Source organism: Artemia sp. Qi Xiang Cuo, unplaced genomic scaffold (genome assembly GCF_049724085.1).
Source record: "Artemia sp. Qi Xiang Cuo unplaced genomic scaffold, ASM4972408v1 HiC_scaffold_3212, whole genome shotgun sequence".
NCBI lineage: Eukaryota > Metazoa > Arthropoda > Branchiopoda > Anostraca > Artemiidae > Artemia > Artemia sp. Qi Xiang Cuo.
Genome location: NW_028300605.1, coordinates 32,334 through 47,478, shown reverse-complemented (window position 1 = coordinate 47,478; position 15,145 = coordinate 32,334). Strand labels below are relative to the sequence as shown.

The 15,145-nt window shown below is 35.0% G+C and overlaps 1 protein-coding gene across 1 annotated transcript; it reads right to left on the bottom strand.

Moving 5' to 3' along the window:
* Positions 1–1,670: 1,670 nt before the first annotated feature.
* LOC148938497 (double-strand break repair protein MRE11-like) lies at positions 1,671–12,824 on the bottom strand (the record flags this gene model as incomplete). Its single annotated transcript, XM_089107749.1, has 4 exons — positions 12,621–12,824; positions 9,812–10,012; positions 5,764–6,014; positions 1,671–1,825 (listed from the first exon to the last, which is right to left on the bottom strand). Coding segments are annotated over exons 1-4 (806 nt in total), but the record flags the coding sequence as incomplete, so codon positions are not given.
* Positions 12,825–15,145: the final 2,321 nt, after the last annotated feature.

Genomic DNA, 15,145 nt, shown 5'->3' with positions numbered 1-15,145 from the left:
TAGTAGTAGTAGATACCTGTTATTAGGGAACTCCATCATGAACATTCGAATTTACCGGTAAATAAAATTCTTTACACTAAAGTAAAAACCCCTAGAGTTAATTTATTTGGATCATGAATAGCTGACAGTTTTTTTTAAATCTTTGGTCCTGTTTTATAAGAAAATTTTCATTTTTTTTCATATCTCTTTGTGTAAGCTAAAAATAATAAAACTTGAGAGTCAGTTTAAAAATGGCAAATGGAGTTAAAGAAGGAAAAATCAAAGTATTTTATAGGACGATTCGTTATATCATCAATCACTTAGTGATACGCCACTAATCTTGGCAATGATGCACTTAGAAGCTATGTAGGTAGTATAGCAGACAAGAGTTATCTAGACAAAATTGATTCATAAGAAATAGAACAGCCAACAACCTGAGACTTATTCACAGTTGAGGTCGTACTAACCCCGAAAACTTTATATTACTAGACCCGAAATGTTGGTAAAATAACCTCGAAGTTCTAAGAGGATTTATGCATCCGGTGGGCATAACCTAAATGATTACCTATTTAATTATAACCTACATCATAGCCTGCTACACTACAAGCTATTGGTTATAAGCAATGACTGCAGCGTTTGCAATATAAGATGCATTCTACCCACATTATCAGAAATTTAGACGATTCTTTCCCTCGGTTTGCTTTGCCGTCAGTCTTGTTGAGTCTATATTTTTCAGTTCTTCGCTGGGTTACTTCCATCTCTTTTTCACGATCTGTTTCGATTGATATGTGAACAACAAAGTCAAAGCACGCCATCTGCTTTTGACCTTCAGATGAGATGAACTCAAGTAGTGCATTCTAGTGTTTCCCTGGATATGCAATATGTTCAAGCATAGAACATGTTTCCCGAAGAGCTGCGGTACAGGAGTTCCCTTGGGTCTTTAAAAAAAAATAATAAAAAAACGAGTACAGATATAGCTGAAGATAAAAAAGTTATTCACAATTTAAATGAGATGAAATCATAGATTTAAATTTTACCTATTAATATTATGGTACTTGATGTTTTTGAATTATTTTTTGTTAATTTAAATTGAAGAGAGGGTAGAAAGTTCGGGAAGGAAAGGAGGAACCCTAGTGTTAGTGTTAGTTTTAGTGACAAGCTTAAATATTTAGGAGGCGTCTAGTTGCATCAAAGAGAAAAGTGAGAACCATATTGTATTTTAGTGAGGAATTTTTTATGGTCGTGGGTCTCAACGTCCGTTTTGTCACTACTTATCCACAAAATGTTTTGCCTTACAGTCGTGTTATGACAAGATTATAATACAGAAAATATTTAAATTTTATTTACCTCGTATTTCTTTTTCTTATAAATAAAATCAAGTTGTAGATTGAACCTTGAAAATAGTTTTCATTTTTTTCGTTGGTTAACAACACTTCTTAACTACAAAGGTCCTTGCGCACCAGCTTTACGCATGCCAGAATTGAACCCTAGATCACTTATCTCCAATCAAGATTGACCCACTGGTCCAACGCAGGACTTCTCACCCACATAGACAAGATACATGCTAACACTTAGAAAAAGCATAATTTGGTGCCAATGGCATTCTAAAGCCACCAGCTGAATGATCGGAGCTGGTGCTTCACAATACTTAGCAGGCCTAAGACTAAGCAATCATCTTACTCGGTACTTACTTGACAATCTCCTCTAAAGCATCTTTATCTTCCTTGTCGGTAAAAAGACGAACAGCTTCTAAGAGACCTCTTTCGCTTAATAAATGAAGTGGTTTTTCCGAGTTCTTAAAATAGTCTTCTACCAGACTTTCAACCCTTTCGGATAAGGATTCATTCTAAATAGATAAGTAAAAATAATATCAGTATAGGTATATTTATCAATAATAGCTATGAAAGTAAACTAGAAATCCATTAGAAAAAGAACTTGGAGAATAATAAGAATAAGCAAAAAAATAATAAGATTACACAGGAGATACAATAAAAAGACAAATGAAACCGGTGGTCTGATTTCCTCTATAGGCAACAAAAACCTTTTTTTACTTGATATTGCACAACGAAAAATGAAAACTTTGGGCTTTTAAATTGTACTTTATGTAAATATAACCACTCTTGTTTTAAAAAGTGACCAGAATGAATGGAAGACAGATTTTGATGTGTATTCTCTCTCAAGACTGTGATAACCATTCAAAATGCGTATTTACAAATACCTATTTGCAATACCCTATTTATTTTCAGTTCACAGAGTAACTGAACTTAACATCTCTATCAATAAAAGTGTGGGCCAATGAATAAACAGGGACTATCAAGGAGGCTATTCGGGGAAAAATAGAACCTGAAGACAAATGGGTCGAGTGCAGCTGTGAGTCAAAGCATATTTGGCAATAAACTAGGTAATAAAATCCGTTCTGACTTTAAGGTTGATACGGTTGGCACTTACAGAAATGAAAGAATAAACAATTTACTCTCCTCATATATAATCCTTAGGAGCCTGTTTATAACATTCTGTTTCTATCTATGTCTTCCATAAACTATTCTTTTGCAAATGAATTCGAAACAAATCCTTTCTATAGTCATTCAAAACCTCAGGTGCGTTTTAATCACCTGATCATACGCCAGACTGAGACTATACTATTTTTAACCACTTTAATAGAACTTCGTGTGTTTAGAGAATCAAATCTTCACCAGAAAACCAAAACTCCGTTTACAGGATTGGTACTCATCATAAATAAATACCTAGGGCTATTGGTAGCTTAAACGGGAGGTATTCGTGGTCTCTGCCTTAAGCTTTACTAGCGGTGTTTGTCAGTATAAAGTATTCGGGTATAAATCTGAATTGCTAGAAAAAATATTAAAATATACTTAAAACAAAAATGGGACTAAAACAGTCGTAATATTTTGTAACTATTCAAGGGTGACTTTCTACTTAATCACCGCCCCATACTTTCACTTTTGGTGTTGCAAAAATTCAGTTTTCCAGGACGCAGGGAAAAATTTTCTTTTTCTAAGCCCTAAAATTTCATGCCCTAAAAATTTTCTAGAGCAAGTGTCGATAAAGAGAAATTTTTTGAACAAGTCGGCTAAAGCAAGAACTGTTTTAAGGTTCTTAGCATCCTCCGGTTTCAAGCTTCTGAAAAACTTCTAGATATCGGGTACATCGCGCAGTCACGGCTAAAGGTTATATCTAACATTCTCCAGCTCAGGAGGTTATTTCACAAGGCAAAAAAATACTTGCTATAATGTTATTATAAGGAGGATCAAGTGGGACCCACATATCAGGAGGATCAAGTGGGACCAACACATCAGGAGGAGAAAACTGTGATTGAATATACACCGCCCTTTTCATCATCCCTTTTAAATGGTTTACCAAATAGTATTGGTACTGAGAAATAATCTCAGAAGTGTAAAATGCCAGATAAGACGCTTATAAATGATATATTGAATCTTCAACGATATGATAAATTTTCCAACAAATACCAGACACCTGAACAAAAGGGCTTAAAGTGTCAAATGAAATAAGAAAAAGACAAAGAACAACACACATTAATAAAACGGATTTGGCTTCTCGTTTGAAGTTTCAGCTCCAAGTGATCAAAATACACATAATAGATTTTCTGCATACAAATAGGATTCTTCTTAAACAATTTATATGAAAAATAATTAATCTTTATTCTTAGCTGTTTTTAAGTCGAGTCTAAATGGCTACAACAACAAAAAAGGAGACGTGTGCTAATTTTACCAAAGATAATTTTACCGTTGGTTAAAAGATAAATTCTTTTTCCCATGTTATTGAGGAAATCGTTTGAATTATGAAAAGCGCCCCTTCACTTGATTCGCACTATTCATAATACCGAAAGATAAAAAACGAATTATAAAACTTTTTAAAAGAAAAAAATTAGGGTAAATGTAGCTTTAATCTTTTGTTTTTATTAAACAAATAAAAATCACATGTTTAATATTTTATAGTTATTTTCGCCTGTTATTTTTTTTTTTTTTTTTACACCCAGGTTGGGACACACAAAATTTAAATGTGGCGGATTATATTTAAAATTCCGGTACCAAAAATATTTAGAGGCATCTAAAATTAGAGATACCGATTTATACATTTGGGGCTCAGGATATCCGATAAAGTAATATAGCATGCTAGTACACATATAAAAAATCTTTGAGGAATCATACCTTGCTAAAATTATCATTCTTTGAAAAAGTTTAATTTAACTTTTTTGAATAAATTTTTTTTTAAATATTCTGCAAGGGGGTCCCTACATACCCCCCCCCCCCCAAGATCACAAAATTTAAAATTTAATACTTAAAAAAAAATATAAAAAACTTTTTTGGGTGGGGTTTTTTTTTGTTTTGTAAAAAAAAAAAAAAATCCCAGAGACATTTTCTGGGGAAAAAGTTAAAAAATTGTCTTATCCGAAAAATTATTTCATTGACACATAATTGAAGGAGCACAGGGAGCTGCTTATATTCAAGAAGGAAACATCATGCCATTAATTTTATTTGTTAGATTTCCTAAGGTTGCAAAATTAGCAAACTGTTACTTCAATTTTAATCGGTCAGGAGATCATCGGTCAGGTACCAATCGTCAATCATCATCGGTCAGGTAATATTTTTATACAAAGAATAAAAAGATTAGAATAAGAAAAACCATTTCCTCTAATTTAAAGTGGGATATCCACGTGAAAGATATTGTCAGTAGAGCTCATGCGTCCATGTCTCTCCTTAAGCTCTTGAATAAATTTAACGTCCCCTCATCCCATTCTTTAAGAATTTATACTTCCTTTGTCTGCCTGCATCTTGAATATGCTTGTCCAGTTTGGCATCCTGGCATCTCCCGTGATGAATCAGATAAAATTGAATCTATTCAAAAACGAGCCCTAAGAATAATTTTTAAAGAAACTATGGTACCAGAGTCACTCCTTCTAAAAAAGACCAAGCTGGACACTCTTGAGCACAGGAGAGGAAGGTTGTGCCTCCGTTTTGCAAAAAATGCAATAATAAACCCTTGCACGGAAAACATTTTCCCCAATAGACACTCCCCATCCAGACACCGCCTGCCACGTACTGTTTCTGAGCCCGTCCCTATCTTGTCCCCCATCCGTTGTTTAACCTCCAGATATGAAAAAACCTTTGTCCCCTTCATTACTGATCAAATAAACCACTTGTTTTTTGTTGTTTTTTTTTGTACTGGTGATACCAATGATTGTGTCAGTTTGTTTCTTCAGGTCACTCACATTTTTATATAGTCTCTTTTAAAACTGTTTAAAAATATTTTTTTTTGTGTTGTTTTAGTTTGTGACTTTTTAAATTTATTACATTTGACACTGTTTGTTTTTAGAATAATGAATTTATTTTCATTTATGAGATTTTTGTTTTTTTCATTGTTTATACAGTTTTTTAGTTGTTGTGCTATTTCTATGTTTTTTATTATATGACCCCAAAATGCGAATTCCGCCCTTCGGGGCTTGTGATAGTCATTTTTTGAAATAAATATCTTATCTTACCTTATCACTATACATTAGAAGCCTTCTTTCAATTAATTGTGTCTACCTTAAATAAATAAGCGGGATATTACTTTCAAATTTTATAGATGATAAGTATCATCTATAAAATATAATCTTAAAATCTTTTTAGTAAGATTCTTTAATCCTCTTAATTTGATTTCAAAGTTGCTTCCACCTTTCCTTTTTTGAATGAAGTTATAACTGCCAAACATTTTTTTGTAGAATCGTCTGTGCTTTTTGGCAAAGAAGCATTGAGCTAAACATACCTGAAAAGCGTCTCCAAGAGCATCAGCGTCTAGAATGCCTTCTTTCGACTGTTTACCTGGCAACACCTTCTTAAACTTCAAGATGTCACTTGGATTAGCCACTAAATCTTGAAATCTTCGCCCAAATAATGTGGTACTAATCATTTGTGATTCAAGCTCATACTCAATGTTCAGCCGGACAAGCGGCAATGTTGGCTGATCAGGGTGACCAGTAACTTTATTCTTTGACATCTCGATCAAGTTGTTTATCTGGAATGAAATTTAAATGTATGATCGAACTGAGAACAATTCATCATATACCAAGTATATGTTACCAATAGATCAGCTCACTACCACGGCGGTAAATAATTACTCAGTCTTGGTTCGAAACGGAAGAGTATTCAGACACTAGTAAAACAGTCAGCCGGCCTGAGAAACAGTTCCTTTAACTGAAAAATATTAACTTTGGTAAGTTTGTCATTTAGAAAAGAAGTTCAGCTGACAACTAGTCCTGTCCAAAGTATAAGTTCATGAAATACTCATCTCTAAGAGTTCCATATACCTCGACTCCAGAGTTCTCATGCATACTGAATCCGATGCAATTTTTGTCATGATCCTTCCCCCTTTTTGTGGGTGTTTCTGAATTGAAACAAGTTTCCTTGTGCTAGTAAATTTCGATAGGTAACTTTAAACTTTTAACACTTTGATCATCATAAAAAAAATTCTTTTTAAGCGTATATTGATGAGAGAGTTATGTTTTTAGAGTTTTGTCTACTATTGGCAAGGGTCACCCTACCTAACGCTCAGTGCCTACAATGAATACATTTTATAGCATTTGTCAGTCAGAGACAAATATTGGAGTGCAAAAGCTTTATCTCTTTTTGTTGCAACCGAAGTCAGAACCTGGGAGACCCCCTTTTTTACAGTGAGTCTATCACTGCAAGTAAGTAAGCATGACGGCACTAGACCCTCAAGGTCCAAACCGGCGGTGCTGGTCTGTTTCGTGGCTCTTCAGCCAGGACTTGCAATGGGGAGGGGGGGGGGGTCAGGGGCCAGCCATTCTGTACGGTCACACACCCGTCCTGCTTACCGTCCCCAGGTTTCACCAGGTACCCATTCAGAGCTGGTTCGACTCTAGCTGAGCTTACAGAGTCACGCCACTGACCCACGCCCCAAACCAAATAACAAGCTACGCCAGGAGTCAAACCCGTGCCCTACCACTGTGAATTAAAGCAAAGAAAAAAAATACAAGCTGATGACAATGATAAAATATGCCAGGGTAGAAACAGCCATAGGTACAACATCAGTATGCTGATATCTTTTCTACATTAAAAACGACATAAATTTGTATTAAATCAGAACTGATGTTAAAACTACTTTATGTTAAAATCAGAATTTTGGATATGTTAACACCGCAAAGATGAACTATAGCCTGAAGTATTGACAATAGTGTTTGAATAATTTTGTAGCGGAGTATATACACGCAGGGCGGGGAGGAGGGCTTTCCACTTCTAGAAATATCAAAAGCTTCTCAGTGTCCTTAAAATTTATATGTTTTTTACTCACATTCATCATTTTTTCGGATTTTGTCCCTTTTCCCAAAATGAATTCCTGCTTGCGTGCACCTTAACGGATAATGTTATTGCAATACTAATGTCAGACCATTATTAACAATAATCTTGGAATTCTAGTTGACCAAGCAAAATTGATATCGTTATAAGACATTCACTATATCTTAGTTGAAACACAGCAATTTATGGTTCATGACGATACAATACTATGAATAGTAATGGACTGTAAAATAAATATTTACTTATTTAGAAAATTGTGGTTGTCACTTTCAAAGAACCTTATTTGACGGAACAAAATTTACAAGAAGGAAAACATGAAGAAATATTCTGAAAACTTATTATACTGATCACTAAAGAGTATTATTGTTATGAATATCTGATAACTCTAGTTTCCAATGGTGTCAATTCGCGAAAACCATTGGGTGGGGAGCCACGTGGTATTTTTTTTTTTTAAATCAAGGTAGAGGGGCCCAATTTTTCTTCTCAATTATTTTAAACGCGAATACCAAAATACGCCACCCCCCCACCCTAGACACAACCCTCAATGTTTTAACAGAAGTTAAAAAGTCATTAACATAAAAGCTTTAATATTAGTATACTTGTATTTTCAGTAAGTGAACTTACAAACAATCCTGTAACTTTCAAGGCTTCTATTTATTTCCTGGATAAAAAGTTTTTCTCTCTCTTTTTTTTTCTTTACTAAACTCAAATTTATTGGATTTTATCATCGCTACATTTACTAAAGTGCAACTTTTTATATGCATGGAGGAAATAGGTCTAAATAAAGCATCGACATGTTTGTTTTTCTTCTTTTCTAAACGTACATATTCTAAAAGGCCACAAATGACAATGTTCTAGTTCAGTTCCGGGACGCGAAGTATGTCCTACTAAAAGCCCCTTTCTTAAGTGGTTTCTTTTACAATATACCTTAAAGCCCATAATACGTCTTGGTACAATCTTAATAGGTCCTAATACAATCTTAAAACTTCTTTCCTAATATATAGAATTCATAGTAAATTTGTATCATATAAGATGAGTTTCAAGTTTACTATTTTTGAATGAAAAATTATATACATTCAGTAATAGGGGCGTCATTAAAATCAGGATGCAAGTGTGAGGCCTAAAACCCTTATTGCTAAGACAAAACAAGTTTATTATTACAAACTATTCAGTTTGCCGTTCGTAACCAATAGATATTTTTTAGCCTTATTCCCCTCCCCCTTCCACACCGACTATTTACGAAGGAAAAGTTATGCCAGTAATGATAACTGGAAGAAATAGAGGATCTAGTCTGCCAAAATTACGCTTAATGTAGTTTATTTCGTTTTTCTTTTGGACAATCTAGACTGATTGGTGATGCAATAATGAAATTCAATACTAGCATTTTTGATCATGAGATCTAAATGTCATTTTTTTTTTTACAAATCTTCCCGTGCTTATGCGATACTTGAATTTTAAAACAGTAAAAGTAGATTACTTAGTATCATTTTTAAAACACTATCTTAAAGTCACATTAACACTGCCTACTTTAAGCGAGTGCAGTTCCAGAAACCTCTTATTAATAAGAATTAACCTACAGTGTGAGTGTGACTTATAACAAAATTAGTTAGTTCTGCAAGGAGCTTAAATCCTCTCTTCAGCTATATGGTTTTCAGGTATAATGCATTTATTTGTAGTTTTCTCATTTTTATTTTTTATTTAGTTTGTCAGAAAGTGACTCTGTCTAAACCTATAACAGTTTTAAACACAAATAAAAGGTAGAACAATAGGGATTTTTTTTGTAAGACAGTGGACCTGAAACCTCAAATGAATTCGACCCTACATCCAAGGGCCGTCCCCAGCAAAACACAAATGAATATATAAAAAATACATTAAAATACAGCTTTTAAAACTTGCTTTTTAAATTGTCTCAGAATCCTCATTTCGACCAAGTTCAACAATTACTAATAGATAGAATGAGGTGAAACGAGGCAATTTTATCCAAGTGAAATAAGAATATTAAGACCACAACTTCAATGCTATTCTTGCCATTTTGGCACCTAGCCTCAAAGGTCTTTTAGTAACAAGTTCACTGGTATTGACAATTGGTTGTGTAATATAATTTTTCAACTCCTTTTTAATTAACTTTGTGTATAAAGCATTTAGTGAATACTCAACCAAATCACTATTTAAAGAAATATTATTATTTATTTTGCCTCTAATTTCAATTGTTTCATGAACAACCAGTTTTATACCTAATTCATTCCTAATGCGGGAGGATTTTTCAAAAAGTATTGTATAGCTAGGGTTATCACAAACATGGCTGCTTAAAGTAGAATCAAAAGAGTTATTAGTAGTATTAGAACTGGAAGCTTTGTTTATGACATCTTTATGTTGTTATAGGCGTTTTTCTAAATTCTGGTTTCACTATTTTTATAACTTTGGTTTTTGTTTTTTATTTAAATGCACAGTGGTTCCAAAATATATAAGTTTATTTTACAAAGAGACCAATATTAAATCTTCAGCTATAAGGTCAGAAATTTCTTCTTCAGAAGTGTCTTCCGATAATCCTGTGACACTAAGATTACCAATGATAAGTGGACGAACAGTTTTCAGAGGTACTTCTTCAATTTCAAACACCTTGTTCTTATGAAGACGCAGAACCCCGACTGCTTTTTGTTTCATCTCCCCAGGGACTAACGATGTAGCTACGCTGCTACCTGCACCATGCAATACAAATTAAATGACATTGAAGATACACAACATCAAAGATATTCCTCCTATTGGTTGTTATCAACTGTACACAGATTTTGATAGTTTGGCTAGACACCCAACTATAGTTGCAGCAAGAGCTGCAGCCAAGCATAGAGTGAACCCCAGCCCATAGTAGCCGAAGTTAAAAAGAAACAGGCTTTAAAAGAAAATGTTTGGTGACAAATATTCCCCATGTAACACTGTTTTAAAAATCATAATTTTCATTTCCGACTGAATTTTAACAGTAATTGTTAAATGCGAGAAGAAATTTTGAGAATTTCAAAACAGAACATAAAATTCCTAAGAAGAAATGACGGCCAACTGAAATAAAACTACAGCATTGAAATGGCCTTTGTTGAAAATTCTTCACTGGGGATTTAGAGTTCCCCACCTTGGAGAACAAGGACACTTACAATTTTGCACGGGGAACATTTATGTGTCTCCTTTTCTACTATAGCAAAAACACTGCACCATGCAATTAGGATATCAATTACAGTTACCAAGAATTGGTTTCACAAAACGGTTCACAAAAGGGCTTGTGATAGTTTTCCTTTTATAATCTAAGCGCTACCGTAGTGCGTAGACTCAGTAGAGAGTTAAGTCTCCAATATTTTCTGAACTCGTTAAATAGAAGAAACGATCTTAAGAAGTTGGGGAGAGGACTCATCCGGCTTAATTCCTTTTTGAGCGACAAAACGTTTCACAGAGCACTTAACCACCCCGAGCAACACCATGGCCCTACAAGACATCGTACGAAAATCCCCGACAGCTATATTAGCTGGGACAGAAAAGGCCTAAAAACAAACTGAGGAGTAGATTGGGCGTGTAATCCCTTAGCAAGGATAGAAAATTATAAAAAACAACTCATTTAAAAACATACCGCTAAGACCGAAATTTCATTAAAAAGTTTTAATAAGATGCTTACTTGGTCCCATATCTTTCTAAATATATTTAATACTCCGGGGTTCCTCCCCCCCCCCTCTCTCGACTTCGAACACGTAGACAGTTACAGCTCTTTCGACTCACCGTAATCCAGAAATCTTTTCAGGCCAAGTCCCAATATATCAAGCACTAATCATTAAAAATTAATTACAATAATAAATTGAGTTTAAAATACGAAACTTGAAGAAATTCACCAACACCGAAAGTATTCCACCTAGAAGAATAATACTTTAGCTTTACAAAAAGACTGCCACTTTTACTCTCGCTACGACTACGGTAACAACTACGACGTTTACAACTAAAATTACAGCTAATATTGCTATTTCCAACGACCAGCTAAATTTAGCCAAATTTCAAGAAATATCCTGCTTTTGGCTAACACAATGATAAGAATGTTCCAAAACTGCACTAAGTCAGTCGTAAATTTTCTTTTCTTTTTTATATGTGTATACTTTAATATGATAAGTTAAATTATTGAGGTGTCTGTAATTTTTTTTCTGGTATTTGTCTTTTATGTTGGAATATTACCTAAGGGCTTGCCCTGATTGAAGTGCATTGTTTTTGCAGTCAACAAGAACAACAGATTACTTAGTTCAGATTTTTTTCTCCTCAACATATTATTTCTAAATAAAATTTATTAATTCAAATTGCCATTTTTTTCATTTTTTAGTCAAACCGTATACGTATTAATCAAAGCAAACGAAAAAAACAAGTGTTTATCTGTCTAATTGTTTATTTGTTTTGTCGTTTTGTTCGCTTATCCCGATTGGAGTGCGTTGGTGTTTCAGAGTCAACAGTTGGTGTTACTCTAAATAAAATTTATTACTTTAAATTGAAAATTTTTATTCAGTTAAATATTATCAGTGAAAATTTAGTCAAATCAGTTTTATACCGTTTGCGGTTCTTAACATCAATGTTTAATTTATAGTTATTTATTTTTTCTTCAGTTCATTCATCTGATAGCTTTTTTTTTAGTTATTTAATTTTTCAGTTTTCGTTTACCTTTTTTCTGTGTAACCCTGTGTAAAATTTGATTTTCACTTTTGGTTAAACTGGTGGACATGACTTTTTGAATTATCCTACTTCGACTCGGTAAAGATGTACTATCTGCGGTATTAGTAGTCATTCATTCCTATGAGTACCAAAGACAAGATTTTTCTCGAGTTTCTTACATTCTTTGGTATGGACAGAGTTGCCACAACCAGGGTTGTAACCTCAACCACGTTCAATCAAAACTTATCAGCGCAGGGACTCTGCTTTCGCCAGATGGAAAAACTTATGACTAGAAACAAAGAAAGACGGCCATTTTCCCCTCACTGCCACTGCCAGAGAAAAGTTGGAAAGTGCAAGACTGAAAACAGAATATCCCCAATAGTTCCAGTTTAATTTTCAATTTTCGTGATTTAAAAAAAAAATCTGTTCATGTTTTAATCCTAAAAGCAACCCTGGATATTGACCTGAAACTCGCTTGCAAATAGGTAAGACCAGGACTTTGGTCTCGACCAGCCTTTGGTTTAGGCCACCCTTTTAAAATCGCATCACCATTCTTTAAATATAAACAGAACGACATCGATTGGACTCAAATGTCAGATAACGTTAATCTAAACAAAATTAAGAAGAGAGAAGGCATACCAGGTTGACTAACATAGAAATCTTGCAACTGATTGTACTCCTCCTTAACCAAACATTCATGTTCATGACCCCAAAAGACGAGGTTCATGAATTTGGGTAAAAATGATTCAGGTATATGGTTTTTTGGGCCATGAGCAACACGATTTTGATGAAGAACAAGAAGATTAAACCAGCTTTCTTTGTCCTCTTGCGGTCGCATAAACCTAAACATCAAATATTGCACAAATTACTATTTGGAAAAAAACTAAGGTAAGAAAAGATAGGTTTATAAGCCAAGGCTTCACACAGTTTTCTTTACCTTTCGTTTTTTGAGGCAAAACGGCTCACACATACTAGATTATGCAGAAACACAGCTCATAAAACAACTAATCATATTACATCAATATCTTTTGTATCCATTAAACAAACAAAAATACAGTTGAAGCATGGGATTGCTCAACAAAAACAACACAGAATGAAAAGGAGGAGGTGCCAAACCTGATTCGTGTTGACTATGTACAAAAATCAAGGCACAACCCTTAGGCTGTGAATAATAGAAGAGCTACGCATGCGTAGGAGATCAATTGAATTTACAATTTTCTTTGAGCGAACTTGGAGTGCAAGGTCAACCAGATACTAAACCATTCTGTAATTCACATCATACATTCCATATTTTATTAGATTAGGTATTCTCAAATATCGGTATATTTACGCATATATTTACGTAAAGTCAAAGATTAAATTATGTTTGAATCTACATCATCTTGATCCTGGTGTGCGTGTAACTGAATCTTAGCAACTGAACCCCCATGCAACTGAGGCCCCATGCAACTGAGGCCTCGTGTAACTGACCCCTCCCGCAACAGAGCCCCGGATAACTAAACCACCGTGCAACTCCACCTCGTTTGTTTGACCCCCCACGACCACTGAACCCCGGTGCAACTGAACCCCCGTAAAACTGAATCCCTTGCAGCTCAACCCCGTGCAACTGAACTCTAGCTCCCAGAATAAGATTAAAAAGTTATAAAATGGCTAAGATACCCCACGCGCCATTATTGTCACAAACTTTATCAAAAAAAATTTGTATATAACATTTTTTTCCAACATTTTCCAACTATCAGAAAACAAAAACTTCGGGGTTGACATCACACCCCAGAGCCCTGGGTCATGCGTTGTAAATTATGCCCCGGGGAAATATAAGGTTCTTATGGAAGGCGTGGTTGTAAAACCTTTGGAGGGAGTTCATTTGCACTTTACTGAAGACTTTACTGACAGGTGGTCGGGAATAAGTCGGAGGGGGCTCGAATGTCTAAAAATTAAAAGTTGCAACTAACCACCTTCACACCCTCTTTTCTCCAATGGACATATAAGGCTTTAATGGATGGGGTGGTCGTGAAAACTTCGGAGGGGGTTCATTCTATTAAAAATTGAAAGTTCTAGGTCCTTTTTTAAAAGTTAAAAGAGACTGGAGGGCAACTAGCCCCCTCCCCTTCCCTCTTTTCCCCAAATGTATCCGATCAAATGTTTGAGATGGCAATTTTTTTTAAATGGACAAATAATCCTATAATAAAAGCTCCAGGGTTGACACAGTCCCCCAGAACCCGGGAGTAAAGTTGTTACTTATGCCCCGGGTGCATAAAAGGTTTTTATGGAAGGGATAGTCGTATAAACTTTGGAGGGGGCCTATTTGATTAGAAATCGAAAGTTCTAGTTCCATTTTAACAGTCAAAAGTGATCGGAGGGCAACTAGCTCCCCCTCCATATCTTTTTGCCCCAAATGAATTCGGTCTAAACTTTGAGACAGCCATTTTGTTCCAAATAGACCAAAATCCGTGGTTTAAACAACCCCCCAGAACCTGGAGGCAAGTGTTGGAAGTTATGTCTTGGGGACATATAAGACTTTTATGGAAGGGATGGTCATAAAAACTCCAGAGGGGGCTCATTCAATTGAAAATCAAAAGTTCTAGTGCCCTTTTTAAGAGTTAAAAGTGATGGAAGGGCAACCTCTTTTTTACCAAATGCATCCGATCAAAACTCTGAGATAGCCATTTTATTCAAAATACTCCAAAAGTCAAATATCTATACTCCCGGGGTTGAAAATACTCCCCATAGCTCCACGGGCACGGCTGTGTGTTATGAAAGTTGCCCATTGATACAAATTTGTTTTGTTTTTTTTATTGGGAAAAGAGGAGCTTTTTGATCCTGGATCTCCAAAGGTTATTCAACTATGTTTCCAGAGTTGATTAAAACCCCCAAGGGCCACAGGGCAAGAACTGTAACTTACGGAAGCTGCCCATTGCAAATATGTAGGTAAGACTATTAAGACGAAACTCTATGGAAATGTTGAGAGGGATGGCAAACAAAACCAAAATTCGATATGTGCTTTCTGGTTGTGAAAAGGGAATGTCAGCAACATGCAGCGAGCGAGTGAGAGTATTAAGTTGTGACTTTCAAGGTATGTTGAGATATTGCGGAGTGGTTGTAGGGCAACCCGTCCTCCACCCTTTTTGGGTGCCCCTCGGCTAAACAGTGATCAAAACCTTTGA